The sequence below is a fragment of the Serinus canaria genome, chromosome 5, assembly GCF_022539315.1.
Source record: "Serinus canaria isolate serCan28SL12 chromosome 5, serCan2020, whole genome shotgun sequence".
Classification (NCBI taxonomy): Eukaryota; Metazoa; Chordata; class Aves; order Passeriformes; family Fringillidae; genus Serinus; species Serinus canaria.
In genome coordinates, this window is record NC_066319.1 from 41796342 (window position 1) to 41823554 (window position 27213).

Below are 27213 nucleotides of genomic sequence, written 5' to 3' on the forward strand. Positions count from 1 at the left end.
CTCACTGAAATGGCTTTATTCCTTTGGGATGATTCAGATGCTGGTATCTGAGCGGAAGGTGTGTGGAAAACCAATATGTGGTGGGACTAGAAAATCAGTTAGTGATGAATTGTGATGGAAAGTACTGAGATTAAAAATACAAGATAGGAAATGGCAAGACAGATTAGTGTACTTATCTTTTCTGTGGTTTCTAGAAATCTCGTTAATGACCTTGACTTAAATCTAACACCACTTCTGGAGGTTTTTTCTTTTTATAACCCTCATTTTTATACACACAAAATCAACAGGATGGGATAAAGAGCAATCACCAAGCAAAAATATAGAGTATCAAGTGAAATAGTATGTAGTAGAGATGGGGAGGAGAGATGGAGATGAATTGATGAAATCATGTGTGAAACCAGTCATGAAAAAGTGCAAATAGAGGTTGAAATTGACGGGGTTGGTGAGTATTGCACATCACATATTTGCATTTCTTCTGAGTCTGGCTTACTGTGCCCTTCTCTGTTCAGAACCAACACAAGCTGCGAAAGGATTTTATAGCAGGAAATCTAGTACAGGTATCAGAGTGCAGCATAAATGTGTTGCATGTAGTGCCTTAAGCTGCTTATGAGATGGGAAATAGAACAAGAAGAGGAACAAGAGCCAGGCTTCATGACTTTTCAGGTTGTGGTACAGGAACTTCCCAAACTAGATATAGGGTCATTAATAGTCTGGAAGGATGTTTTGACCCTGAGTTTGGCTGATCACTTCCCAAATGCTCTAAACTTTTATTATCTACCAGTATCCTGTTGCCAGGAGGTGTCCAGTTAAAAAAAGAAAAAAAAAAAGGCCTTGTTACCTTCCTGGTTACATATGAGGCCCCTAATACGCAAGGGGAAAAAAAACAGTTCTAAAGGAACTCCTTATTCTTTACAAATACTAAATCACATTGTCAGTGCAATTGGATTTGATTCCACATTAATGCTGCATGAAGCCTTTAGATCTGAGCAAGTAAGAGGGTAACCAAATAGGTATAGCAGCTGATAAGTGACAACAGCACATTGTTATAATTCTTATGTTTATTTCCTACTGGAGCAAATCATCCCTGTTTTTCTGTGAGAAGTGTGAATTGTCAGATGTTCAACTAAGACCAAAATCCGCATGATCTAAATTTAACCTGGAAATCAAAACCGGTTTCCAGGGTTTTAGCACTGTCTGAGCAAGGTCTTCTAGTAGTGATGGGTAGTTTATTCTTTAGTCACAATACTATCCTTAATTTATTCTTTATCCACAGTGCCATCCTTACCCTTAGACAGCTACAGTATAAATCTCCAGTTTCACTAACCACATTTCCCCGGATTAGAAATTTCTAGCAGTATAGCCTTGTTTACTAAATTGTACTAAATTACTTTACATTGGTGCAATTAAAAACTAATATCTTTTTACCCAGGGACAGCTGCATTTCATTGTTGGAGGATGTGATTACTGTATAAGTTAGAAAGTTTCTGGGGATAAATAACACTTTCTAAAATATATGTGACAGGACCAGGAGAATTGAAAAAAGTAAATTTCTATTTTGTGCATTCCTCCTTTCTTGTTTCCTTACTGAGCAGACAAAATTCTAAAGCCAGCTTGCCTTAAGAGAAGTCAGCAGGATTTCAACAGAATTCTTCCACTTTCTATGACTGAAAGAAGATCTTAAAAAAATGACCTTGACATGTAAGGCAGGAACATATTACCTTCAGTTCTTTTAATCTTGACTCCCCATGGAAGCAAGATTGTAGAAGTATTTAATGAAAGTATTTAAGCATGAAAATACTGCAAGATAGCATTCCACAAAACATTGCCAAATGACCATGCTGGGTATGACTGAGTAACACATAAAATACTTCATGACTGGCTTTTTCACAGATAATCTATTTTTTAAATTTTTACTCGCAACAGTTTTTCTTTCTTGGCTCAATCTATGCCACTGAAATCAAGACTGAAGCATCATTAGGTTCAATCTGATCTTTCTGACTGACTTCTTGGTTCTCTTTTTCTCCCCTTACCTCAAATACAGAGATGGAGAGGGTAAGGAACTTCTAGCAGTGGTCAGAGGTATTTCATAGTGCTGGGAGCACAGGAGGCTAAAGAAAGGACAGAGTCCTCAGAACTCTTTTGCAAAAGAAAGAAGGAACTTGGTGGAGGCAGCCATAGCAAATATAAGAATTTAAAGGAGACCTTATTTAAAGCTGGAGAGTGTTTATATATATCAGGAATAAGGATTTGAAAGTCTTGTTAAGATGTGAAATTCCCAGAAATATTCACCTAGAGTGCTGAAGTGCAGCTGTCCTGCTCCTGAGTTCAACAATGCTTCCTGCCTGGTGAGGAGCATTTCAGTTGTTTTGTTTCAGGACTCATCCCACTGATCCTACTGCTTGGCAGAATAGGCAGCTCTCTGCAAGGAAGAGCTGTTAAGGGAGACAGTTTCACCAGAAGCCATGGTTGAGCCAAGGCTGCTGAGCTGGGGTAATTTTGTATTGTGCACAGGAACATTACAACCTGTGTCCAGAGGCTGCCACGGGCTCTCCCTAATGGTCTGCATTACTAATTCAACTAATTGCAGCAATTACAGGCAGGAGATGCTGCTGGGAAGAGACACCAGTACACGTCTCTCTAACATGCTGCAGTACATGCTGCTCGTTAATTAGAGCAGTACACACACAGAAAGAAAAAATACAAAAAAATGAAAGTTAATAAAAAAAAGAAGAAAATATCACTGGCTGGAAATGGAAAGGAATGTGATGAAACCTGTAATGATTGTGAATGGTTACAGTTTGGTTTAACCCTTTCAGAATCAGACTTTACATCTGGTCAAAGTAGTTGCATCCACATCCCTGTTCACTTGCTAAGCGAGGTGAAGTTGCATGTTGGGCATTCCTGACACATGCAGCAGTTGCTCATCATGCAACAAGTGAGTTGCACAGATATTTACTGTCTGGGTCAACGCCATATTCCCAGCCCAGGAGGTGCATTAACAGAGCAGGAATTATGTCTGCCTCAGAGTGGTGCATCAGGCCTAGCAAAGAGTGCTGCTAGCTGAGTGATGTGTATTATCTGGGTCTACATTGTATATTTTCCTTTGCAGAAAGCATGTTCAGTCTGAGCATGCCTCACATGGTAATTCTCTCAGGAAGTGCCTTCTGGCTGGCCCTACATGATACTGGTATTTATGGAGGAGCCCAGCCTCCTCCCAGCAGACACATCTACAGTGGCTGTTCAGGGCAGTTTGCCAGCCAAGCAGGCTTTGTAGCCCACTGTACTTCATTCAACAGCACCAGTGTGATCCACTTGCTGCTCTAAACTGCCCAGCAGGTGTACAGCACCTGTGCACACCTGAAATATTCAGCAGCAAAGGATAGGCACTGTTACTCTGACAGGAGACTCCAACTCAATGGAGAACAGATTTACACAGGCATATACAGAGTGCTTGTACAAGTTAAATATTTTAAAAGTTACATTACAAACCTTTTTTTTTTTTCCTCTGGGATATTTACCTGCCTCTGTAATAGCTTCTTGACTTGCAAATATCTTACTTTTGTTTTCTTTTGTTCCTTTGCTTCTCATGCCAGACAACAGATGACATCGTTTCATCAGCTGAATGTTCCAGTGATGATGAAGATTTCATTGACTGTGAGCCCAGTACAGGTAAGTCAGGTCAGTCGTGTTTTGCTTGCTTTCTGATTTCATTTGCAAAAAACAATGCATACATATATTTTATATGTGTGTGAATGTATACATATATGATTATATATGTATATATGTGTGTGTATATGTGTATATATATATGCACTCATGTATATATACACTGTATATAAAATAAGAAACTCTACAGCCAAGCATCAGATCCCATGGACTTGGCAACAGCAAAACACCGATATGTAGTCACTATTTGCTTTATATAAAGTTGTTCGCATGGAAAGGCAAACTTTCTGCAAGTGATTCCAGCTAATAGTTCACATATCTCTAGATTTTACTTTACTAACACATTAGGAAAAAAATCAATATGGAGTGTGACAAATAATGAAGATTTATGAAGTGGAGAGGGTGAACATTTGAAAACAGAAGAGAAAAGTGAAATAAAAATGAGTTATTAGTGATGTTTAATCTTTCTTAATTACTCTGAAGATGGATGTTAAGGGATTCATTTGTCCATGGGATTTTGAGAACAGTTAACATGGTAATGTGTTTATACTAATTTTGTTTCCTGTGGCCCCAAAGAAATTGGGGAGCACCAAAACATAGTTTTAACATAACAAAATTAGTAGTAATTCTTGCCTTGTTATCTGCAGTGATGCTTCAAAATGTATCCATTAAAGAGTCAGAAGGACTGGCCATGTGGAACTGACTCAACTTCTCCCTTTCAGATACATTTTGATAAATTGATGGCTTTTCTTTCTGGTGAGATATATTATGTGGTATCCAGCAGGCAACTGCAGTCTACTTTATTTCTTACAGGCTTTTTCAAGTCTTCTTTTTTGAGGCTTGCCATGAGTTAAGCATTTCTATAATAGAGAACAGACATCATCGAATTTCTGTGTATATTTCAAAGAAAAAGAGGAATTTTGGTTAGAATTTTTGTCTTTAAAAGTGAAATGCATAAATAGTCTGAGGGGATTCTTTAATTTGGCTTTGTTTTGTTTGTTTTTACTTTGTTTTATTTGGGATGATGGGGTTTTTTTCTTACAAAAAATACCAAGAAAGTATTATAAATGTTCTGTTTCTAATTTCCTGAAGCCATTTGAGTATTACAATAATAACATAAAAATTCACCCAAGGCTAGTGCTTTCACATTTCTTTTCAATTCTTCATAGTTCACCTGCATTTTTGGTAGAACTTGGTCTTGCTGTAACCCGAGATTGGCATTGCATTGTAGCTGGGAACTTCCACCCATACTCTTGCCTTCCCTGTGATGGCAGTGAAGGCAGTGACACAGACTCTTGGTAACAGGTAGCTCAGCCTACTTCCCATCTCTTTTTTCACAGATTTCTATGGATTTTTCTGGAGGAAAATCAGTCAAAATATAACTAGATTGTGAAGTAAAAAAGTAAGCAATGGGGGTACTGAGAGTTTTAATAAAAATAGTAATGAAATCCCACAGTGATTGTAATTAAAGTGAGGCATGAGATTAATAGGACCATGGACATTAGGACAAAGTTATTGCAACTGATAGCAAATAAATGAAGTCACTTTATTAAAGCTTCACTAACATATGAAGACTTCTTTTTAGAATTTATATTCTAATTGCCATGTATTTCAATTAAAGGACAAAGGGATGTCTTTATCAGACTCCTCCTCTTGTAAATTTTTGTTTAAAAAATCACAATAACTTCAGCAGCTAGAAATTGTAACAGCAATATTTTCAGCTTGTGCTGCCAGTGTAAAAATCAAAGTTTGAGTAGAAATTTGGTAAAACAGCATGTTTAGCATGAAATTTCATAGTGCTGTACAGCAACATTTCCAGACTAAAAATACCTCCTTCCTGACACAGTTAGAAATCTAATGCTACAAACAGGTACAAACTGGATTTGTAAAAATTACTTGCTTTTGAAAATCCTACTAAGCATTACAGTTGGCAGATAGAAGTGCCTACAGACGTTTGAATATCTGCTGTGCAAAATAATATGATTCTCTGAAAATCTGCTGAAGGTTCTCTCCTAAACTACCAGACATTCTTGTAAATTTCACCAGTATCTTTCATTGCACCCTACTCCTCTTGCATAGGAAGGTGGACCACATAACCTACTTAAATCTGATTCTTTTCTAGGGAATTACTATGACATTGAGAATAAAAGTTAGCTTGATTATATGTAAAAATAAGTCTCCCAGATGGTCTTTGCTGATGAAATCTGCACTTCCAGATTTTGAGTTCTTCTGCTCTCAGAGGTGCTGGTGTACAGAATTGCCAGAAGGAGGAGGAATATGCAGGTCCTTTTTGCATAAACTTAACTCATTCCATCATAATAAGAAGGAAAAGTAGCAGGTTTATGGGGCTTCTCATTTTCTTTGTCTATCTTATTGTCTGCATTCTCAGTGCACAGTGTCTGCCATACAGGCAGTATCAAAGCACTCACTCAGCCCATTCTGTTCTGGAGCACTAAAGCAATCTGAGCCAGCTTATCAAAATCCAGTAGTGCTGGCTTGGCTGAGCAGATATGTTTGCCTTTACACTTCACCAGCCAAGTCAGAATTCTGGCCAGATGCCAAGATCTGGTATTTAAATATGTACATTGTGCAGAGAAAAGATCCAGATTATCTTGCCTGTGTTTTCTAGCGTGTGGCTTTAGATTTTTTAAAAAACTTATTGTTGGGTTTTTTTTTTAATTGGGCTCATTTGAAATTGCTTCATCCTGTTCTGTTGACAGGTCACTGCCTTCTGCCTTGCCTGATCCCTTTTACAGCACACTGAAAATTAAATGACCTAACCCAGCACAGTCTTCTTTTTGTTGCTCTGATAATGTGTAGCTTTTAAAGCTCTTGAGTTTCTGCCAAATTTGGCCTTCCATCACCCTCAGTGCCATGGTCTAGTAATGTAAAGGTTACTGAACTCACTGCTGCAGCTGTGAGATATGATACACATCACTATGAACCTGCTGTGCAATAGCAAAGACAAGGGCAGCAGAGAATATTTCCCTGCAGATCAGAAGTTTTCAGATTTCATATGGGTCAGAATCAAATCCCAGTATCTAGAGATATTACTGTGGTCTTGGTCCTTGGAATCAGAGGCAGTACTCTACACAGAGTCCTTTTGAAGCCTTTGTTTTTGGAGTACTCAGAGGCTGACAATCATGTCCTCTTTGAGACTAAATACCATGTGAAGACCATTTGGCAGGGTCTTATTGCCACTTAACTCTGATTGACAGTTGAATATAAGACCTGAATCTCATGTGCATACGATCTGTGTCTGAACACTTGCATCTCTTTCAAAAAAGACAGTGTGAAGGTGATTCCCTAACTCTGCTCTCTTCAGGACTCTCCAGTCTGGCTTGAAACACTCACTGTAGCAGGCTGGCTAAGACTTTGTGCCCCCCTTCCAAAAGTAATTTCTTGCAGAATTTTGTTAGAAAAACTTCATTTAAAAAACAGGAGCTGTCACTGGACTTGTTCTGACTGAGGTAGCTTGCAGACACCACCTGTAGACACCCTTATGTATACATAAGGAATTATTCCAAGTGACAGCTGTGGATCCAAAACCCCCCTGTATTTTATGTAACGCAATAGAAACCATTGCAGGTTCAGGGACAGAAATTGCCCCCTGTTCATTTTATTGCAGACAAGCCTAGATACCCTTAGATCTCTAGATCTCCAAGAAGACTTAGTCGGAATGATACAGGGGGCAAAAAATCTGTTTATCTGCCCTGAAGAAGCATTTACTTAACAGTCAAGAGAAGATCCTCTTTTATCTCTATAAAAATGTTGCTTGTCCCAGTACATGGCCAAAAAACTTCTTTTTTTCTGTGCCAAAACTGATACTTTTCTATGGTATGAGTACAGGACTGTCTTCTGGCCTGCTCCACAGAGATCTGAGGCTCAAATATTCAAATTCCTCAAAACTCAAGCCAAGGTTCTGAGTCTGTTTGTGGTAGTTTTTTGGTCACCCATCTGCTCTCAGAGAATATAAGATTTGTAAGGAAAACATCTTTTCTGTCAAGAAATGACTAGGAAGCACTGTGAAGAAGGAAAGCGTTTTTGTCTTCTCAATGAAATGAGGAGCACCTTTACAATCTGATCTTACTGAGACTTCAAAGCCTTGAGGATGATAATTACGCTTTCCTGACAGTTGTTGCTGTCTCCTCATACCATTGCCCTCGTTCCTGTTACGGATGTCCATTAGTGGAGCTCTGGCACCAGGCAGGCTGGATGCTGGTGGCCCGGCAGCTGGTTGGGATCATAGCCCGAGCTGCTCCTTGGACTACTCAAAACAGGGAGACTCAAACACCAATTAGCCTGAAGCCCAGAATACAGCCCCTTGAAATGGATTAATCCTTGTTCCCAGGCCCAACACATCCTTTGTTTCTTCCCTGGTGCAGTTGCCAGTTTTCCCTTCCTATTAGCCCATCTATGTCCAATGTGATTTTCTTTTCCCCAGGGAAATTTATTCTGTGTTTCCCAAAAGGCTTCATATATGTCAAGGCTGTCATTGTCTAATCAGATTGATAAGCCTTTCTGATGGAAGACTGGACAACAGCAGTAGATATGCAAAATCTACAGTGGAAGTTTTGTACACTTACACACAGGAGGCACATATCCAACAGATATGCCCTCTGTATCTATAATTTACTGGCCTGTAGCCATCCACCTGCAGCCTGCCTGGGTGAGAAATTTATTTGCAGAAAACAAGAATAATCTGTCTTCCAAAACAGCTGGCACAGTACAAAACCAATATGTTGGAAGTGAAGACTTCACTGAAGAAACCAAAAGTGTTGATTTGGATGTTGTCCTCCATAACTGCATCAACCTTCCTGAAGCACCCAGAAAATTTTCACTGTTCTCCTAATTGGAACACTCCCCACAATCCAGTGCTCAGTTACCCCCAGTCTTGCCCTCTGACAAGCAGGAATGCTTCCCCGTTTCTTATGTTCTGAGAAAGAAATGGCCTTTGAAGTTGTGTGCATGCCTCTGAGTGCTCAGAGAAATAGCCTTCCCATCTCATAAGCTGAATACCATATGGACCCAAAGGACAGGGGTTCATCCACAACACTTCCCAGGGTGTAACAGCTTCACTTGTTTGGTGGAATTTCCTAGCTACAATCTTGCAGCCAAAACAAAACCAAATGAGCAAGCTTTACAATTATGCAGATGACTTACAGGAAGTCTTATTTTCTTTTTAGTTTTTTTTTTGTTTTTTGTTTTTTTTTTTTTTTTTACATTAGGAATACTGAGATTGATTTTCAGCATATTGGTCTTTCTATCTCTGTAAGGTCCAAAGGCCCCACCCATGAGGATATTTTATCTATATATGCACTATATATACAGTGTGCATATATTATCTATATGCTAAAGTAATAAGTGACCAATAGCAGCAGTAGTCCCTATCATCCAATCACATGTTTACACAGAAATTCATGCCTTCATCTAACCCTGGCATCCGCTGGTGTGGACAGATGCATGATATTGTTATTTCTTGGTGAACAAAGCACGTTAATTTCTTTTTTTGTTAGATTTTTTTTTTCCTTCTTCTTTTTATTTATTTCTTTGATTTTAATTGATAATTTCATCTACCAATTAGCCTTGGGGTAGGGTGGGGCAGGGAGAACAAAAAAAATTATACAGGTATATCAATCAATATATACACACATACTCCATGTGTATATATAGATAGATATATACATTGTATATATTTGAAGAACATTTTCTGTCGTTTCACCTCATCTTGTGCCGCATGAATTTTTGGTGATTGATATTTTAGTTTCTTTTATATTTCTTTCCTTTTCGTTTTTTTTTTTTGGCTCGTAATCGTGCCATACTGCTATTTTTTAATTTTTAAAATCATCGCTGTACTTCTCAATTTATATTTTTGGAATTCTTCCAATAAAATAATGGTTTCATCATCTCAAGAATGAGATACAGATCTGCAAACCAATAAAGGCAACAAAATCTTTTCTTGCCATCCTCAAGAAATTCACATTTTTGGACATCCCAAGAAAGTTGTGTGTAAAAGAATGAAGAATATTACCCCTCCTTTATTTTTATTTTCCTACTTTTTTAAACTTCTGCAAAGTCTATATCCTATTTTTTCCCCTCTTCCTTTTTTTTGTTCAATTGAGTTCAAAGAAAAAAAACACCCAGAAGGAAAAAACCCTCCCCTTTACCCTGCATATTCCCAGGAAAACCTCTTCCAATGTAAAGAGCCCTAGAAACTGCAGATGGCATAAAAAGAATTTTATTGCAATGCAGAGTGTCTGTTGTATCTTTTATTTCTGGGTCAGTGCAAGATCATTTTTCTGGCATGCTGTAGTTTAGCTGATGTAACTAACCATGGCCTTCATTAACTGGTGCATGGGCTGTGATGACACCATCGTATGTTCCATCAGAGCTACGCATTCAGGCTAACCGAGCAAGTCTGTAGTGTATGATTTGGGGGGGGGATATTGTTTTGATTTTTATTTTACTTAAAATTTATTCTTTTTGGAAGAGTTATGCCAGTACCCTTGGCTGCTTCTTGCAGCCTCGGGGTTATAGATCTACTTTTTTTAATGGGGTTTCTTTGCTTTTTTTTTATTTCTCAGTAGTGATTTTGCGTCTTGTTTGTGTCCATCTGTCTTGTCACTGTGTCTTGGAGTCCATTGGTCCAGTGTTGTTATGTGATTCTGTTCTCTGTTCGTAAGCCGGTGTTTAGCTCCTCGGCGCTCTGTCATCCCTCATCCCCTTCCCTTCCCCTCTTCCCTTCCTCACCTACCCGAGGGAGGTCCACAAAGAGGCACCAAGCTTTGAAAGATGTTCTGAGTGTCTCCCCGAGGCTTCAGGATGGATGTTTCAAGATGTCTGCAGAGCTTCATATGACCAAGTCTGCAGCTGTTCTGTTTTCAATAGTTCTCAAATTCTGTTATCATTTCACTCCTAGAAGTGGTTTGCTGGCATAATGCTAAAGTGACTTCTTATACAGCTTCTTAAGGGATTTGTGCCTACACGCTGATGTGTTAGAGTAAGAGTTCCTGCTATCTGTGCTTTAGGCACCAGACAATGGGATGTACCTAGGACTTTTTATAAAATGCAGTCTTGGAAAAGGAATATCACTGCGCACGTGCAGATGAAAGGATACCTTTGTGAATGTATTTTTAAAATCCACAGTTCACAGTTTGTTTGTAGTTAGCAGACAAAAGTCTAGGATGTATCTAGGATTTCTAGTGTGTCTTCACCCTGTGGGGCCAGTCTGTCAGTGTGTGATCTCTGCCTCTTACTGATGCTGGTGAAAACTGGCTGGCTGATGTTTACTTGTATAACTTGAACACAATTCTCGAATCGCATCTGGGGTGTCTTCTGCCATATGCATCATAAATGTGCAATAATGCGTAAAGCAGAGGAAAACAAGCTGGGCATTCAGGCGTCTGCTTAGACTAGGAATACTCTTTAGAAAAAATATAGTTTGCCTTGTCCAGTGGTTCATTTCCTGGTACCTTAATTCAGTTCTTTGTGAATGTACTAGCCACATTATTGGCACAGGAAGCTTCTGTGCATTAGGTAACATCAGCTGGCATCAGTGGATCAGCTCTAGTTAGTGGAGGAAAAGGCAGACAGTCTTTGTACAGATAATGTTCACATCATCACAAAAAGCATACTTATATATGCCCTTAGCCTAGCTAAAATTCCAGCTTTTTTGTAGGAATTAGTTTGTTCTGAAGAGAAGACATTGAAATCTGTTAAGGTTTGTCACAGGACCATGACATAATACGTTTTTAGGCAAAGTGCTCCAGAAAGAGGGAAGTGATGGGATATGTTCGCCTTTCCAACCTGGAATTATTTAGTTATTTCATTTAACTTACCCAATATATGTTTTCTGTACTTGAAGAGAGATAAAAAGATCACTTTTCTTTCACCAGTGGGAACCAATGATTTATGTTCAGTTTAGTTTTCTTCTTACGTAATCTGAGGAAAATTGCTAAGTTTAATTATTACAACAGAAAATGAATCAATATTCAAAGCTGGTTTGGTTTAGATTTTAGCTCTCATGGGTTTTTCATAACCAGAAATTCCTACTGAATCTAAAGTTTTTTCTTGGCAATTGCTTATAAAGCAACTGCTTATAAAATTATATTGTAATCAACAAGCTTGTAGTTTTGTGTAACACTGCCCTCTGGCAGAGAGAAAGGACAGTCCTGTTACAATGCAAACAGCAAAAGAAACCAATGTTTTAGAACAAGTGGCAGGTTATTGGAGCAGAACAATTGGAGTTTTAGACCCCTGTATCATGAAGGTCAGGGTAACCTTCAGACTGGACTAATGTGACCATCAAGTGTCCAGGCATCAGGACAGTAACCTCCAGGCTGTGGTAAAGCTTCTGTGTCTTACTGAATGGTGACTTCTGTTTGCCTTATGTAGCCTCTGCTATGCCTGTGACCAGCCTTCTGCAGAGGCAAGGGGTTCACTCAAGCTCAGGAGATGCTGTGAGAGATCCCACTGTACTCTGTTTTATCCCAGTAAGGTTAAATATGGATATCTGGTACTAAAAATAGTTAGTTCTTATTTTTGTTTTCTGTCTCAGGGCAGGCTGCTGGCTTCAGCTTTTGTGACATTTGTCACTGAGCAAGGGTAAGAGCTGAGAATTCAGTTGTTTAAGCCAAGAATAAAAAGCCTGAACTATGGTATGGCATTCCCAGTTCTACTGTTGATTTGTTCTGTGACTATGTGTGTATATTGTTCATTTGCCTACTTGAAAGGCAGGGTAAATGAAATACTTCTAGCTAAATTAGGTAAAGATGAATGGAAAGGAGATTTAATTACTATTTTAATGGACTTTGATATTCAGGTGCAAATTGCTGTTCAACACCCCAAAATTGTTCTGTACAGCTACCTACCAGAAATTTGCAAATAAATGGTGTTATTTTTAAGGTTTTAGTACTATATGCTATCTTCACTTGCTGTGAGAAATAATATTATCACATATTTTTATAAAGTAGGTACGATCCCTTATCTGCTAATGCAGATAAAATAAAGTGAGGGATACAAAAGTCAAGTATTTTAATCTCAGGGATCATTGGTGTGACATTATTTTCATTAAATATCATTTTTCCCTCTAGAATGAACACATGCATTGGAATGAACCATGCTCAGGCTACATGAATTAATGTCATGTGTGGACAGCACCATAGAGATCTTAAATATCAGCACTTCCATTGCTTGGACTTGCATGCTCGTAGAATTTTGCTTTGAAAACGAAACAGTTTCTCCAGCCTGACTTAGCTGGTGTAAGTTTCCCTGGTTTTGCATTGGAGATCAAGAAGGATGAGAATCAGCCCCACAGTCTGGCTACCTTGCCCTTGCTGCCTTCCAGTCTTTTTTTAAAGCGTGTTCTCTAAACTCAAAGCCATGTGCACTGTCACATTCTGGCAATCCCTCGAGTGCTGTGCCTATGTTATCAAGCTGACACATGTCTAAAATACTAAGATATGATATTTTCAACCTGCTGCGACTTGCTTTTTGTCCCTGTTAGCTTTGATTTTCAGCTTCATAAAATATATGGTAAAGAAAATAAAAATAGCCAATGACACATTCAGTGGAAGAGAAGAGCTAGCACATGACTCAGGAACAGATTTTGCATCAAAAGCAAATGTTTGTTTATTAGAACCTTAAATGTCTATGGCAACTGGTTAGTTACCTTTAAACAAGAAGAAAGTATCTGATTTCTGAAAGATAATAATGTCTGTTAGAGAGAAATCATGTTGAGTGTTTACAGATACTAGGGACAGAGATAGGCTTTTGCTTATAAAGGCTATAAATTTCTTTTGGAAATCATGCCTAGACCTAAGGATGCCTAATTTACTAGAAGTTCAAAGTTACTGGTGTTCACTTGAACTATAACACCTAGAATAATACCTCAGTGGAGCAGGAAAACCTGTTCTATTTTCCACCCAAGTAGATCATGAGAAACCAAAGTTTATAATTACATCATTCTGCCTCTCTGTTTCAGTTCCAATTTTTTATTTACAAGCTGTAGAAATCAGTGCTTTCTCCCAAGTTTAAGAAGGGGTATCCCAGTTCCTAGGGCACATCAAGTGTAGTATTTCTTTAATACTACTTAGCTTAAATGCTCTATGAGGTGCAGAAGACAAAGCCCATACCAGTTTGGAAATTAGATATGGAAGCAAAAAACCAAAACAAAAATAAATTAGACTGGCTTGATTTGAAATCTCAGATGTCTACTCATTTGAGAACCCATTTATCTTTGCACTAACAAATACATTATTAAAACCTTGCAAAAGAACCACCACCAAGGACCTTCTTTTTCTACTTCTGCTGAGTCTCATAAAAACTAAAGTTCTTTGGTCCCATGGGGTGGTGTTAGAAGGATCATCAGCTCCTCTTTTTACATTCAAGAGCAACTACAACTATTTTACAAACAAAGTTGCAAAATCTCAATGTTAGCTTCATTTAGAAGAACAAGAAAATGCCCCAAATTTTATCTCCACTGGTTTAACTCCACCTCAGTGTCAGAAAAATAAATGTCAGAGGCATTCAAAAAGGGGGAAAGGCTGCACTATCTTTGAGGGACAGCAGAAATGCAAAGCAATTTTGAGCTTTTTTTAAAAATATATGTTCATAATTCAGATTTTTTTTCCTAATACTGAAACCAGTATGACTGATTTTAGATACTAGTTTTAGCAGCTTTAGATCCTTTAGTGATTTCATTGCTGAAATCTTGGGGAGTTCATAAATTTTTCATTTGACCAATGAAAAGAGCAAATGTAGTCCTGTAAATAGTTCTGTTTTTTCTTGAATGCATCAAAATAAAATTTTATTCTCTTCTTCTGACTTCTCTCCATTCAGTAACAAATCTACTGTGGAGTGCCTGAAGATCTGTATTTCCTCTAGAATCCATGGTTCTCCTGTATGTTATTTTTTTAGTGCTAAGACAGGGATGATAAATATACTGCAAAACGTGCACACACGCTCACTCTCTCCCTGTACATGTGTGTATATTTATACATTTGTTAATGCCATGTTTATGCTCTGGCTAAAAGAAGCATTTTGGGGAACTGAAATAGTAGAATAAACATGTTTAGGAGCTTTATAAGCAAATGTGGAACAAATAGATTGAATCTTGCCTTATCCTCTTTCTCATGCATCTGTTGTGTTCTGTTAGTTCAGGTCTTTGGCTTTTGTATAACTCAGAAAGCTGCTAGTACATCCCATCATTTTGGGGGAGGTGTTTTGAGAGTGAGGGCATGTGTGACTCAGGTTTGAGATCTGGGAACAGTCAGAAACAGAGGATCCCTGTCATGCATCTGAACTCACAGCAGGGAGGTGTCTTTGGTGAGGTTCTGAATCATTTACCTCTGCCAGTCTTCTTGGGACTCTCAGAGACCTGTGGAGAGGATTAGAAAGGTTTGACAGCTGGAGAGAAAGTCAGTGAAGTGGGAGTTTGTATGTATCTGAAATAAAATAAAGTGCTCTCTTGTTCAGTAAACTGGCCATACTTCCTGATCTGCCCTTATTCCCATGGGTGATGGGTGGCATTCCCTGGAACATTGTGGATCATATGCAGTCACTGGTGGAAGGGCCCTCCTTGGCACTGGGGCTGTTCTTACACAGATCAGAGGTTTTGCCACCATGCACCCAAAAATCTCCTCTGCCCCTTCGGTATGGGGGTGCAAAGCTGGCCTCAGCAAAGTCCCTGCTGCTTTTGCAAATGGCCACTTGTTTGGGGCTTTAACCTTTAACATTTCAGTCTCTCACACCCTTTACTTCTCATGCTTGAGCATGCCAAATAAGCTCCAAAAGAATTCAGAGACTAAAAATTAGTTGAATTTATTCATGCCTTTGTTTTTTAGTAAAAAAATGAAGATTTGGTGCTGTTAAAATACTCCACCTAGTCTCTTCTGAGCTATCTGTGTCATATCCAAAACAAGAAAAGTGTCCTTGACCCCTAAAATGCTGGGTTTGATTATTTTTTTTGCATTTTGAAATTGGTGCTTTAAAAAAAGCGAACATTGCATTCCAACAAAATCTCTAATTATGAAACAATGTAAACTTAAGTTTTGACGTATTTAATGGGAGCTTTTTTTGTCCCCCCACTTCATGTGTCTCCTTTTGTGATTTCTGAAAGTATGACTACTAAACTTCACCTGTAAATAACTTTGGAGCTTCTTATAGTTCTTTTCAGTTTTTCAATTTCTTTTCTCCCCCATTAGGTTCCCCAGAACACTATACCATACTTTCCTGCATAGGAAACATCTGTCACTAGCTCTGTAGGAATTACATTAGAAGACTAAGCCCTTTGATTACATTTATCAAAGGAGTTGAGCCAGTATATTTCAAAATTTTCAGTTGTTTTGTTCACAGCTTTCCATTGTATTTTGAATAGCAATGGTAAAGTCCACCCCTGAAGCTGAGTGATCTTTCCCACATATGCTGTTTTCCAAATCCATCACTTTTCCCTTGGAAAGAAAAAGCAAACAAAAATGATTTTGAGAGACAGGAAAAAAGTCTCTTTCCCTAAGATGATATTTTTAGAAACAGATGGCAAAACAAACTGCAGATGTTGTGCCTGCAGCACCTCTATTCTAATAACAGGATTGTTGAAAGATGAAAGCAGCCATTGGTGTGTCTTACTCACTCTGTTAGTAATTCTTCCTCCGTGCAAGAAGAGCGGGGAATCCTGGTACAGCAGTTTTTCCCCAATCTTGCCTGCTCTGAAAAGAGTTTCCACAGTTGTCTGCCGAAGGATGAGTGTTTTGGTAGTGCTGTCTACAGCAAACACAAAGATGTGATAGTATAGGAAAAATTAATCCAAATCATCTATATGTCATTTACTATTGAACCACTAAGGTTTTTTTATTCTCCTGGTGACTTTTTTTCCTTTGCCTCTCAGATGACCTTTCCTTCCTGATGACAAGCTGCAAGTTTTCTGTTGGCCTGTCTCGTAGGTGGCAAGTGTCCAAACACAAGCTGCCAATTCAGATAGTTTAAGAAACTCTTAAGACCTGCCAAGCTTGGCATGCCTCATGTAAGAACACTATATTCACATGGAATGTTTAAAATATCCTGAGGAACTGGAACAGTCTTGTTTCTTTTTCACAACCTAATTTGCCTACATTTCATTAGAGCTAATTAATTAGGAGTCTAAGCAGCAAGTCAGGTCTAAGCCATTGGGACTACTATAGTAGCAGACATTTTGTGAAGGCCAGATTTTTATGATCTTCCAAATATCAATTGCTATTGATACCTATGGTTTTTGCCTTAAAATCCTTATACAAGCAATCTTGTTTATTGTATTTTATTGGCATTTAATCTTAGAAGCCAGCTGCACATTCAAGATGCTTATTTTTAAATGAATTTTAGTAGCTGTATCCTTGGGATATATCCTTGGCTGCAAATGTGAGTGTCCAATAGCCCCAACATTTTATAGCTATATCGCCATAATTTTTCTAGCAGCTAAGGGGAGCTTTGTGGATATTAGAGCAGTTGAGCATTTGCTTCTAGGATCTAAATTTTAGATTTATACACTGACAAGAGATAGTTAATCCTTTTGTAGATCAAGCCCTTAAGGTTTAGCTGAATGACAGAACTTGAAATAAGACCCTCGAGTCTTAATTCTTCTTTCAGTTTCCAACCTTACTTAATATCTCATCTACTTTTAAACAAAAGTTGTATTTTGACCCTTCAGATTTCTTAAATCTTCAGACAGATACACATACCAGGATGTCATTTTTCTGGGGATCTAGCCATGTTAGAGCAATGACAGCTTTTACTGTGTGTGTGTCATATTACATCAATTTTCTAATTCAAGGGAGATTTCAGCAAGTACAAATCAAGATGATGAAGCTATCTACAGTGAAGGCAAAGATTTTAGACATCAACTTAGAGCAATGATTGTTGTTCCTTGTTGAACAGCAGCTCTTTATCGGTTTTCTCTTTTGCATTGTCTTGTGCTGTTCTATTCTGGCAATCAAATGCCCAGAACTGTACCCATAATTTCAGGGGTAGTGCTGACAAAGCCGAGGACAGAGGCGCTGTTATCTCTCTGCTCCATTACAGTGACGCCTCTGCTTATACAGCGCCAGGGCTCTGAATGCAGCTGGGAAGCTTAATAAGCATAGGGAACTGGTGCAGAGGAAGGAGATTCTTTGCAAGAAAGGATTAAGGGATGGCAAATGCAGTTTCCTTTTATAAAATCCATTAAATTTAAGCTTTGCGTCTCCAACTGGAGCACTGGGAAAAGTGCTGGAAATAGAAAGCAAAGAAAAAGAAAAAAATATATATATAGGTGTTACATATAGTAAATATATATGAAAACCCGTAAGTATTGTTCAGTTATGTAATATTATTACAGATTTCAGGTAGTTCTAGCAAATATCTTAGATGTGAAAACAGAGTGCTGGTAATATCCTGTCCCCGGGAGATAGACTGCATGTCATATTTTAGATTTCTCTGATTCCACTGTAAGAAATGATGCACGTGCTTTCCCTCTCATTTACTGCTAATGTAAGTTAGCAATAATGTATGTAAGTGTTATCAGTGTAAAATGGCTGCAGGTGAGTAGAAAATCATGCTCCTAAGTTTCAAAAGTAGGATTGTTTGCAGAACTGAACATTAGATCAGAAAGAGTGGATTAGGTAATTCATAGCATATACAGGAAAAAAAACCCAATTTTATGTACAAGGAATTCCTGGGAGACTACATTTGGTAATAGGCTTAAATTACCAAAAGCATAACTTTTCTGCTCCTCACTTGTTTTATGACTCTTTTCCAAAGCTTTTGTCCACAGCATTTGTGAACGGGATATTGATTTGTCTTTTAGGAAAGGAAAGAGTCAGCACTTGGATGTCTATAGCAGTTTGGAATGTGGATGCAAATTAAATTCTTTCATAGTAAAAAAAATACCCAAAAAATAGCGTAGATTCCTGTGTATATGCATATGCCTGCATATTTGCTAATTACATTAACCACATGGCTGGAAAAACTGGCAGCCTGATGAGATGTTGAGTGACTTGGGATTAATGAAAGTAGAAAGTATTTAGCAGTTTATAGTATTAGGGCTTTTGTACAGTTATATGTGGAAAAAAATCACTATATAGAGTTAGCCAGACCTTAAATCACAGACTGGAAAAAAAAAGTCCAGGTGATTTAACAGAGAGGAGAGACTTTAGCTGGAGCATTTCAAAGCTCAGCTGTCAAACACAACAGCTTGTTTTCATAAGGTGCGTATCATCTACATTTTTTACTGTATTTCATTACAATGCTCTACTTTATTCTACACGGTTTGAATACATAAGGAATGCCTGTTGCTTTTCTGAGATCAGGCAGCTTCTGACTTTCACTCACTTTTTTTAGCCCAGCTGGTGCATCTGTATTTTGCACATTAATATTCTTGAAGGGATCAGGGATAAACCTTCCTTTGGCTTTTTTCTTTCTTTAAAGTAAGCCATTGCTACTTCTATTTTTATTTCTGCACTTGATAGTGTTATGGATCTTCTTCATCTTATCTAACAGAGCACCCAGCCCTATATGCCAGGTAAGGTGTTTGACCAGAAATGCACTGTCACTACTTCAGTGGCATTGTTTATCTCAGATTTGAAATGTGTTCTGCAGGTACTAAAAAGAAGATTTCAGACCTTTAGTAAGAGTGATGAATGCTATTGTCTGCTTTTCATAAATACAATAATCAGAGATGTTTAAAGGATACTTCCTGAGGTGTCTCACTAGCAGGCTTTAGTTAAGAGAAACATGGAGCAATGCAGGGAGAAAATTATTTGTAGGGCATGCAACAGTTGCAGAGGTGGAAGACGATAAACTACTGCTGAGTTTAAAAGAAGAATTGCATTAATAAAGGAAAAGAAATGTTTCTAAATAAAATTATTTTTTTCATTATGAAAAGCCATATTTGTTTAAGCAAAAGGAATAATTTCACCCATAGATATACCTGAATGCCACAGATGAGCAAACAGAAAGTGTTTCCTCCTCTTCACTGATCTGTGTCTTTGGTGTCAGAGAACAGTCTGCTGACTTTTAAGTTTTGTATCCTGATAGTTCCTGTAAATTCCATGCAGTGCTGGGGTTAGGGAATGGTTTCCAGTCTGTTCCTCACTTTCCCTGTGGAGTCATTTATCCGTGTTCAATTTTAAAGTTCAGTCAGTCATATTTCTGTAAGATCAATGAAGGCAACAGGGTCAATACAAGATTGCCAAGTGCATATCTTAACCTACAGTCTTTCCTGTTGAGTGGTAATGATAGGAGACCTGAACTCATCTCTCAGATCCCTAACTTGGGTAGGCAGCAAGTTGGAATGAAGAATATCTTTAGAGCTGGAAGTAGATATTTATCAGGTTGGAAAATCCTCCAGTGAGACATAATAAGCAGGAAACATCATGATAGAGTTTTGAAGTGGAATGTATTTTTTTTAAGAGAAAGGTGAAGCTGAGGAAAGAGCAGAAGTGAAGTGTTTTTTCCAGTTAACTCCATGTTATGCCTCCCTGCCTATGAAGACAGAGCTGTCATCTTGTCCCAAAGCTTATTGCTCCTGTGCTGAATTCTGCTCTTTGTAGTTGTATATTTGAGTTGCCACTTGCTTCCCTTTTGCAGTATTTTTCAACTGAGGTTACCATTACTAAATTACCAGACAATGAAATAAGAAATAATAAGGAATTATGATGGAGCTATAAGACAGCAATAACAACTTATAATTTGGCTTCTGGCATGCTACCATTTTGATGAATAATTCAATGCCTTGGAAGGTTGGGAAAAGAAGCCACTTTGCATTAAACACTTAAATTTACCATGAAAGACTAGCAAGAATTGTTTAGGCGCTGGAAAAAACAGGCAAATCTGCCAGTTCTTCTTCACTAAAATGTTGGTCCATGTGTCTGTTCTCATTTAATGTCCTTTGCAGAAGGCAAGCAACAGGCTCAAGTGTCTATAATGAGTCTTTTGAAGCTGAAACATTTCTTGTAACTTCAAAACAGTGCTGTTCATAAATACCCTAAAAAGGCAGTAAATCACAGGGCAATAAAGTTAAAATTTGAACACCTACTTGTTTCATTCACAAAGTTCAAAGCTGCAGGTTTGCCAATGGCAGAATTGCTCAAATAAAGTGTTTGTTCTATTAACATAATGTTTCCAGCTCTATCTCTTTTTTGATTGTGCTTAAGACCATCAATTAGACTAAGAATATGAATAGAATAATGAATTCATCAGAAAAATAATTCTGCATGAGAAAATTTTGTGGCTCATAGAGATAAAGGAAATTAGAGTCTATGAGAAAGTAATAGAGTTTCCTATTAAAATCTAACCATACAATGTCTTACTTCATAGCAGAGGAAAGCCTAATATGATAAGATTTTTTTAGCTTCTTTTAATTAACTTTCCATCCTATTAGACTTGATCTGCAGTTAACTTTCATTTCACAGGTATTCATGATTTTTATGCTCCTGAGAATTAAACCATGAAGCTCAGACATGATGGTTAATATCTATGCAGTCATTTTTCAGTTGATTTTCTAACAATGACCCAGAAATTTAAATGTAAATACTTCAGGTAATACAGTAAGGAATAATATGGAAAATATATTCAAATTTTTGACTATATATCCCTTTAAATAGTGTTTCCACAGCAATCTGACCTGCCCTGGTTTAAAAAAAAAAATACACACCATACTCCCAGATATCCCCATCCCCCTTCTCCATCCATTTTGAAAAGTAGTGCTTCAACTTCTCTAACAAAGAAAACAAACTTCTGGGGTGGTGGGATATACATTATCTTATCATGGTGTGAAGATTAGGGAGAAAGAATGCAAAGGCCTCCCAGCTTACAAATGAGGTAAGCGGAATTAATCTATAGCTAAAAGCAGTCATCCTGAACTTTTGTTTAAAAAGTCTGTATGGACCCGAAGAATTCTGGTATCCATCTTTATTCATGGACATACTGCCTTTACTTGTGATTCTGAAATAGATACAATTCTCATAGTATAGAATCACAGAATTGTTTGGGTTGGGAGTGACCTCAAATATCTAGTTCCAACCTCTTCACCATGGCCAGGCACACCTTCACTGAACCAGGTTGCTCCAGCTTGGCCTTGAACATTTCCAGGGGATGGAGCTTCTTTGAGAAACCTGTTCCAGTGCCTTACCACCATCAAAATAATGAACTTCTTCCTAATATCTAATTTAAATCTGCTTTGTTTCATTTTGAAGCTTTTGTCCTATCACTACATACCTTTTTAAAATAGAGTCCCTCTCCAGCTTTCTTGTAGGTCCCCTTTAGGTACTGGAAAAGGTGCTGTGAGGTGTCCCTGGAGCCTTCTCTTGTCCAGGATGAACAGCCCCAGCTCTTTCAGCCTGTCTTCATAGGAAACAAGCTCCAGCACTCAGCTCCATTTCCATCCTCTAGACTTGCTTCAACACATCCTTCTTATGTTGGGGACCCCAGATAGTAATATCATCAATACTAAAGTTAACTTTCGGAATGAGATCTGTTTCTCTTCTAATCCAATCTTTTATGAAAACAGAACAAATACCCTTCCCAGCCACTTTCTTGCTGTAATGCAACCTCTGATAAACAGCTTAAAGCGTTGGCTTCTGAATCACAGTAGAATTTATTCCAGTCATTCATGATGTTGAAAAAGAGGATTCAAACTTGCCTGCAGCAGCCTTCCATTGCTGTAATCCTGAACTTTCAAAAGAAAATTTGCAAAAACAGCACCCTCTCTTTATGCTTCTGCACTTGATGTCTAGTATTAAGCTTCCCTGCAAAAACAAACAAGAAGTCCTGCCAAAAATCCATTCCCAAATGCCTGAGTCACAGCACCATCCCCTCTTGTCTTTTCTAAATGATAGACAGAACTAGCTCACATGTTGAAAGCTCCTATACAAAGGATTCTCCCTGCAGTGCTTCAGAGCTAGATAGCTCCTATGTTAGTTATCTCTATTGTGTGTCTGATGCAGTTACAAGTGCTGCCTAGTAGGAGAATTGACGTCAAAGTATGGATTATTAGCCATTTGCCATTCCATCTCCAAACACCTCTGCTTGAGATCTCAAGGGGATTCTAGTGCTGTTAAACATTATTAAAATCAAAAGGAAAGAGCATCTCACATTGTCTGAAGTGGTGTGATAGAACATCACCTAGCATACTGCTCAGAAGCTTGGCACTCCCATTTTTCCTTTCTGGAGGAAGAATTGGGGTTCTATTTATTTATATTTACAGATTATCAGGGTTTCTACCTAGGGTTTCCTATCACTTCCCAGTGGTAATTTTATAGAACCTCAGCAGTCTACTTGGTAGTGAACTTCTCATCAGTAACAGTCTCTTATGTAGCATGTTTCCTTTACAGGTTACTGGGGAATAAAGCCTTAGTGTTTACAACATCAGCTCATTTTACTGAAGGAGAACTTGCCCTTGCCTTTTAGGATGGCTGTGGGGCAGTCCTTGTATCCATTCTGAGGACTATTTTGCCATGTTTTTGTCTGAAGAGGAGACTGAAGTCCCATAGTCCTCGGACTCAGTTCTGGACTTCCAAAGGCTTCTTGTAACATTATTAGCAGGGCTGTGCTGCTTCCATCATTTGGAAAATGAGCTTATTAATCCCTGATTTAGTGCAGTTTTTAAAAATCTGCTTGAATAGGTCGTTTCAATTCTTAACTCTTACACCCCAATTACTCTGAGAGGGAACTTAAAATTGCTCAAACTTAGTAGAATAAAGCATGCCCTATAAGAATCCCTGTCATGCCCTGTGATTAATAAAATAAATAAGTTTAGGTGTGAAGGCACAGGTAAATTAATCTTTTTCAAAGCCGACTGGAATAAGCCTCTTCCCAACCATCACACTAAATTCTCTTCATCTATATTTTACAAAGAACTGATGTTCATAGTGCTGAAAAGACGTGGTAAATTATTTCTTCCCGGTAATTGCACTGTTTAGCTTGATATAATTATCAAGGAAATTGTGTATTATTAGTTGGAATTCATTATCATGTTTGTATTGTCCAGCTTATATGTTAACACTCCTGCTCTTTTCTAGAGCTTGTCCAACACTTTCCTAGGGCCTGTGTGTACACTGTTAAAGGTTGTACTGATTTCCATGTATCCTTGAGAATAAGGTGTAGCTGCATCAATGGAGACTTGTAAAGTGGAATGCTTTGGATCTTTAATGTCTTCCAGAGACATAAGTATTGCCTAGGATGTTCCTGGATTATTTAGCCATCTAAGAAGTGGACACTTTTCTTTGTGTGGTTTTTCTTTGCTTTATTTTGTTTACAACTCCAAGGTAAAAAGCACAATATCTATATCTGGACACAAGCTGCAAAAACAGGTTCTTCCCGGCACTGATTTTTGTCTGTAACAGGAGTATGAGATACTAAAAAAAGAGGGGTTATTGAGAGCAGAACTAGAATCATTACTTTTCCTTCAGAAAATAAGTTTAAGCTCATTGCAAGAGAAACCTTTTACCAGTGATTCTACTATGCTTTGGGTTCTTCTCTCACAAAGCAAGGGAGGAAGTTCCATCCACTGAGTTACTTGCAGTTGGATTAGCTACAGACTTTGAAAATGTAATGTGCTTATGCTGTTTTAGGGATTAATTCGATTACTTTGTAGGAACTTTCAACAGAAATGGCAAACGTAGCCTAGTTTGCAAGTGATTAAAAATATTGCACTGAAAAAGGCTTCTGCCTGCTGCTGAAGTACACAACCTCCTTTCAGGTAGTTGTAGAGAGTGATAAACTCTCACCTTAGCATCCTCTTCTCCAGGTTTAACAATCCCAGCTGCCTCAGCCACTCCCTGTAGGACTTTCCAGACTCTTCAGCAGCTTTGTTACTGTTCTCAGGACATGTCCCAGCACCTCAGCACCTCAAATCTTTCTTGCAGTGAGGGGCCCAAAATCAAGCACAGTACTTTAGGTGTGGCCTCACCAGCACAGGGAGACAGCCAGAGCCCTGGTCCTGCTGGCCACACTCTTTCTGACACAGCCCAGGATGCCATTTGCTTTCTTGCCCACCTGGGCACACACTGGCTCATGTTCAGCAGCTGCTGACCAGCACCCCTCAGGTCCTTTTCTGCTGGGCAGCTCTCCAGCCACTTTCTGTCCTTTAGCACTACCTGGGGTTGCTGTGACCCAAGTGCAGAACCCAGCACTTGGCCTTGTTGAACCTTGTACACTTTTATCTCAGCCCATTGATCCAGCCTGTCCAACAGCATATGACTTCTTAGGATGCTCCTACTGAGAAGATACTCAGAAGTCATGAAGTATTTACTAGCATTTGGACAACCTGATGAGATGTATTTTTACCTGTCTGCTTCATAGCTGTATACTGAAGAAAGGGGGAAACACTAATAGAGCCTTGCTGCTCTATATTTGTGGATTAGCAGAAAATTATGTACATTTTAGTATTCCATAAATATGCAGAAAACTTTTGATACATATGTTTAGACCAAAGACAGTAAATCATTCCTGCTCCCACTCAAATTATTGGATGACACTCTGCTGCTGAGTTTGTCACTATGAGAATCTGGGTTTTGGTTGCAAAATCCCTTCAGAAACACTTCTTTCCATTTAACTGACTTCTAGAATTAAATAAGTTTGTCTTTACATTAAAAAAAAAAAAAAAAAAAAAAGCCATAGCTGGGCTGACTACAAATATCAATCTTCAGTCTTTCAAAACACATCACAGCAGATCTTGCTCCCTGGAGAGAGACAGTTTGGAGATGCATGGGAAGAATGCTTTCAGGCCAGTGATACTGGTTGGGCTGCTTAGCACTAGAAGCATCAAATAGTCTTTGATTTGAAGGACTGTGAAAAGATAATAAGCTTATGGCAAACACCTGAAAAATTCTTTACTGCTGTGGCAGTTTAGCCCTATGATTTCCTTAGCTCTCAGAGCTATAAATGTGCTTTCATTTCTAAAGATAGTTTTTTAGCTCATTGCTATAAAGAAGCCCCACTAATTAACACAAACCCAAACAGAACAGCATGTGGGACTTTGCCAGTCATTTTCATATAGATATTCTTACTATGGATTGCTTTTTTATTTCTAAGCTTGAGATGTGCCCATGGGCTTAGAATGAGAGAGCTTTTTACCAGTACAAACAGCTGGTGCAAGAGAAGTGATATAACTAATTTATATTCTTAGGCTCTTCCTATCTCTCTGTTTTGTAGTGGACCAGCTAATTCAATACACTTGTCTTGCAGATTAAATTAGTGCAGATAGCTGATGGGAATCACAGGAACAGATTTTTATTCTGAGTTGGGTGTAGGAAGAGGTTTTGCTTCGAAACTTAGTATTTAATCCTATTAATCTATAAGTTATTTGTTACTTGTGGTCTGCTAAGCATTCATTTGGCTGGATGGTTGAAAAACACTATGAAAGGTTAAAAGCATGCAAGAATGAGCAGGTTGTTTTGAGAGCCAGTACAAACAGAAAGAACCAGAGTTGTGTTGCAGTGGACAAAACTCAAATAATTTGGGATTCAGTGTCTTAGGGAAGAGAGAAACTGTCAGCTTTAATGGAGAACAAGGACATGAAGTTGTGTAAGGGGAGGTTTTGGCTGGATATTGGAAGAACCACCCAGAGGGTGGTTGGGCACTGGAACAGGCTCCCCAGGGAAGTGGTCCCAGCACTAAGCCTGACAGAGTTCAAGTGTTTTTGCAATACTCCCAGGTGCATGGTGGGACTCATCTTGGGGATGGTGCCATGCAGGGCCACAAGTTGGACTTTGATAATCTTAGTGGGTCCCTTTCAACTCTACATATTCTGTAATTCTGTGACTAGAGTGGTAAAAGACATGGAAGTTTCAGAGGTTAGCGTGAGCCTGGGTACTGCAGTGCAGCCCTAGATCCTAATCCACCATCCATCCTACATGTTGCTATTTAACACATACACACCCAGAGAGAGAGAAATGTGCATTACCTTCACTTTTCTCATTTCCCTCTAAAATGCAACTTGAAAACAAAAAATAGTATAACAAAACTTTATCATTGGAGTCACTGAACAAGGGGCTTTTTGTATAATTGTTTCCCTGTTGATATATGGATTTTTTCATTTGAAAACACCAGCTATCAGCTCAATCCTTCAAGCAAGAAACTTGTAAGCTTTGATAATACAGATGTTTATACTCCCAGTCCTTTGATCTACTTAAACTTTTTGAAAATTAAAAAAAAAGCTGCACTAGTTATGCTTTTTAGTCTTTGTTTTTCTGAGGAATAATTTGCTAAGTGTTCAGTAATAAAATAGAATCTTGTAATTTCATGTAGAAGCATTTAGGATCCAATTTTCAAATTAGGACATCTAGTTTTTACTATTAACAGCCAGAATTTTTTTAAATACTGAAGAAGGTTTTGCCAGTCTCAACAGAAATTGCTGGATCCAGATTTTCTGAAGAACTCCACTTCTATTCAAGCTGTATTGACCAAATAAAAATTTGCTTAGCACCCTTCAAATCCTCTTGTAAGGCTAACATCAAGATTTCCTTTACAAAATCTTGTCATCTCTTAAGTGTCTCTGGCTCTAGTTGTGGTTCTCTCTTTTGATCTTTCAGGCAGTAAAAG

At 38.3% G+C, this 27213-nt stretch overlaps 1 protein-coding gene and 1 long non-coding RNA gene across 6 annotated transcripts in view; one reads left to right on the forward strand and one right to left on the reverse strand.

The window, feature by feature from the left end:
* The window catches only part of NRXN3 (neurexin 3), a 909952-nt gene that overhangs the window by 868480 nt on the left and 14259 nt on the right, over positions 1-27213 (forward strand). For 4 of the 5 annotated variants that reach the window (XM_050975204.1, XM_050975201.1, XM_050975202.1 and 1 more), the window contains one exon: positions 3594-3669. In XM_050975204.1, coding sequence (XP_050831161.1) covers positions 3594-3669 — 76 coding nt within the window. Of the gene's footprint in view, positions 1-3593; positions 3679-27213 lie in introns of all 5 variants that reach the window. The other variant, XM_050975200.1, reaches the window with a different exon arrangement.
* Positions 13385-22536, reverse strand: LOC127059669 (uncharacterized). Its single transcript, XR_007777683.1, has 4 exons — positions 21889-22536; positions 19601-19821; positions 16295-16425; positions 13385-15043 (listed from the first exon to the last, which is right to left on the reverse strand). It is a non-coding gene; the product is annotated as an uncharacterized LOC127059669 (long non-coding RNA).